The 3,904-nt window shown below is 34.9% G+C and overlaps 1 protein-coding gene across 1 annotated transcript in view; it reads left to right on the forward strand.

The window, feature by feature from the left end:
* Positions 1–3,904, forward strand: part of LOC106875418 (collagen alpha-1(XII) chain) — a 58,326-nt gene that overhangs the window by 27,877 nt on the left and 26,545 nt on the right. The window contains exons 3-5 of the mRNA XM_014923553.1: positions 229–270; positions 1,761–2,321; positions 3,392–3,421. Of these exons, the coding sequence (XP_014779039.1) occupies positions 229–270; positions 1,761–2,321; positions 3,392–3,421 (633 nt within the window). The remainder of the gene's footprint in view (positions 1–228; positions 271–1,760; positions 2,322–3,391; positions 3,422–3,904) is intronic.

The raw sequence follows: 3,904 nt of genomic DNA on the forward strand, positions 1-3,904 counted from the left end.
TATATATATATATATATATATATATATGTTCATACACGTACTCTCTATCTATTAGTGTTTATATGGGTATATATTGATATTAGTATATATGGTACCATAATGTATTACTGTAAAATATTACAACCATCAAAAAGGTTACAGTAGGTGACGTGATGCGAATGTTTTCAGAATTCGGTTAATTATCATATTGTTGTTAACTCACAATTTTTACATTTCGTTCTATTTCAGCTCAGAAATTTATTCCAACCATTATGCCAACAGATGCACCAGGTAAGTACTTACAAAATTTCCTCTTCCTTGGTTCCCCTCTCTTTCCTTCTTCTATTACCACCAAACTTTCCCTTTTTGCAGTTTATTTATGTGTACCTCTCTTTCTTGTCCGTTTCTCTTTTACAATGTATTATATTTTAGTTACATGGAAAGGAATGTACCCATGATCCTTTACAGGACCTCCGAAATTGATGAACGAGAATGTAGAAGGAACGTACCCTCAGACTTAGCCCAGATGCTTAAACAAGAAATGTCTCCCGCTTAATATACAAAAGGACCCGGTGATGATGTTAAACCGAAAGACGAATTAACTCAACCACTTTAACCCATTAACTGCCAAATTTTTATTCCTATTTTTCGGCTTTGCCAAGTGTCTTAGGGGTTTAAATAATATATAGTATTCAAATGTTTTTCATATGTGAACTATTTTGGAAATTATGATAAATTTTTCGAGAAGTCTCAAATAGTGATCGCTGAGAAAAAGCATATTTATCCTTTTCTATTCAATTGCAATAATAAACATTTTGGAGGGGTTTTTTGAAACTATAGTGTCAAATGTGAATGTGTATGAAATATCAATGAATGATATAGATGAGAAATGTAAAAAAAAAAAACAATATTTCTGTAGCTCAAAAATTGCGATTTATGACATAAAATGTCCTCTAGAATTAGCCAGAGCTAAAAATGACGAACTTTAACTACTAAATATTGTTAAACACACCTCTGCAAATGCAATGTACGTGAGCAATTCATTTTAAATACAAGGAACAATCGGCAGAGAGACTGTTTTTTTAGCAGATCCACAAATGGGACTCATGGCAGGTACTGGGTTAACTTCAGCTACATTTGAACTAAAAAATCAACGAATCAGAAAATGTACTACAAAGCATCTGATCTGACGTTCTAAAATTTCTGTCAACCCAACTTCCTATGAGGGTAAGTTATTTATCGGCCCCAGAAGAAGTAAGGTTGACTTCGATGGGATTTGAACTCAGAATGCGAGGTACTAGAATAATACCACGTCATTTGGTTCGACGCGCTAAAATCTCTGCCAAACTACCTCATGTTACGTAATCAAATTTTGTTTCCTTCTTAATGCAGCCTTGCTATAATTGCCGTCTTGCAGAGCCTACCTATTGCTGGAGGGGTGCCATGTTGTTGATAGTATTATTGTTGACACTCTAACCAGTGCGCCCATATCGAGCAAATTGGTTAACAAAGACGCTCCAAATGCAACATTCCCGTATATTTTTTTCTCAGTCACAGTTCATCAAGAAAGTCATCATCTAACGAATCCTTCCTTTTAGTCTGTTGTTTCAAGACGAGATTGAAATCGTTTCACTGCCTTTACACAAGGTAATATTCTTGTGAAAGGTATGTATGTCACAATATAACATTTTCTTTTACTTTGTTCGTGTATTAAAACAAGAATAATCATTTCCGTTGTACTCTTTGTTAGTATGTACGTTTATTTTTTTTTTTGCTTTCAGATTGTAACGTATCAATGGCTGACATCCTCTTCGTTCTGGATTCATCCGGAAGTGTATCAAATCCTGACTTTGTTAGAATGATTACTTTTGTTAAAGAGATGGTAAAAGGTTTTGATATTAGCAATAGTACCGTACGAGTTGCAGTTAGCATATTTTCTGGAGGTACCGTTGAAAAATTTCATCTCGACAAATATTTCGACAAGGCCGCCTTACTGAAAGCTATAGGACAAATCTCGAGAGTTACTGGCTCCACAAACACAGCAAATGCTCTAACTCGTGCAAGAACAGTCAGCTTTCAACCCCCTCATGGTGATCGAAGTGGGGCTCCTAACATTGCCATTGTTATTACAGACGGAAATTCTGACAATCCGATTCAAACCACCGATGCTGCGTTACAGTTGAAGAATACAGGCACTGCAGTGTTCTCAATTGGTGTTGGATCAAATGTACGCCAATCAGAACTTGAATCTATAGCCTCAGATAAATCTCATATCTTCACAGTGACTAACTTCAAGGCTCTAGAAAACATCAAGAAAAACCTGGCCATAAAAACTTGTGAAGGTAGGTAAAGGAACTACAATTGATATCTACTTATATTTCCTGTGTTACATGAGGAATTTAATGAAATATATGAATAATATGCTAATATATGAATAATATGTAGTACTGCTGTTGGAATTGTTGTTGTTCTTGCTGCTGTTGTTATAGTTGTTCAGCTCTAAGTCAGTTTTGATCAAACAAACCTATGATAAAAGCTGGAAAGACTGCGTGAAGAGTAGGAAAACTTTCCACACAAAGTTTTACATCTTGCACGCTTAAAAAAACTGACTACAACACAAACACAGATGATGCAAAACCCGACTGTCTTTAACTTCACTCTTAGCAAATTTTTCCTCAAGAATGACTCAATCTAAAACTAGAGATTTTCCATTCCATAAAGCAATTTCACTGTACTCTTTCTGTCGATTTTTTTAATTAATACATCTCCTGCTGATACAGGCCACCAGTAGTTTTTTTTTCCTTTCTTTTTTTTTGATTCCGTTTTATTATTATTCAGTGAGTGAGCAGCGTATGCCATCAAAGTGACACTGGGGTACAAATACGAAGCCTAGTATACCCATCATGACTACTCGTCTGATAGGGGTGCACCAGGCATATGCATCACAACTGCATGTGTACGACATGGTGACCTCGTATCAAGACAAACAGTGCGTGACCTTACATGTGGGTCCAGTTAGAGTATTTTTCAGGTTGAGTAGCCTTAAAAAGTTCCTGAATACAGGCTTTTTAAGGATATTGAACGAAAACCCATCTTTTCAGGGGTGAATTATTCAAACCCCAAACAATCCTTCTCAAAACATAGCTTTGATGCTCTCCCACTACTCCTACTAGGGATCAGAGATGCCCAAATGATTACGGTTAAGCAAATGACAAACAAATCTGTGGTATTGAGCAAAATATTTGCTGTTGTTGTTGCTATTGTTATTATCATCATTATTATTACTACTACTACTAATTCTAATTTTGACACAAGGCCAGAAATTTTAAGGGTCGGAAATTTTATTATATGGACGCATGTATTTTTTAATTTATTAAATTTTTGTCTTATTTTGTTTTTCTTTCTTTTTCAGCCCAGGTTATTCCAACGCAACCAGCAATAAGTAAATATGCTATTTTAAAACTATTTTATTAATCACCTATATCTCTATTTATAAGATATTTCCATTTTCTCATTATAACTCCTTATATTTAACACCTTTAATCTACCTCAGTCCACCAATTTTCCCATAAACTTAAGGGATATTTTTAACTGAATACTTATGTATTTACAATACTACAAAAACTCAGCTATTTGCACACATGCAGTTGCACACAATACCAACATGCAATTTCAACCGGTCTTTGTAAGCTTCAAATATTTTTGATTGAGTGGATACTCATCGAATATCAGCGCCTCATAAAAACTCAATACGAAGTTAAATAGCTCTATTGAAAGCGGCTAATTGAATATAACACTTTTTCCTTTTTATCATTTAATAAATAATAAATTTATATATTCATAATAACGAAAATGTGTGAGTGTGTGCGTGCGTGCGTGCGTGCGTGCGTGTGTGTGTCTGTGTGTCTGTGTGTGTGTGCGTGTG

This window comes from Octopus bimaculoides, chromosome 4, assembly GCF_001194135.2.
Source record: "Octopus bimaculoides isolate UCB-OBI-ISO-001 chromosome 4, ASM119413v2, whole genome shotgun sequence".
Taxonomy (NCBI): Eukaryota; Metazoa; Mollusca; class Cephalopoda; order Octopoda; family Octopodidae; genus Octopus; species Octopus bimaculoides.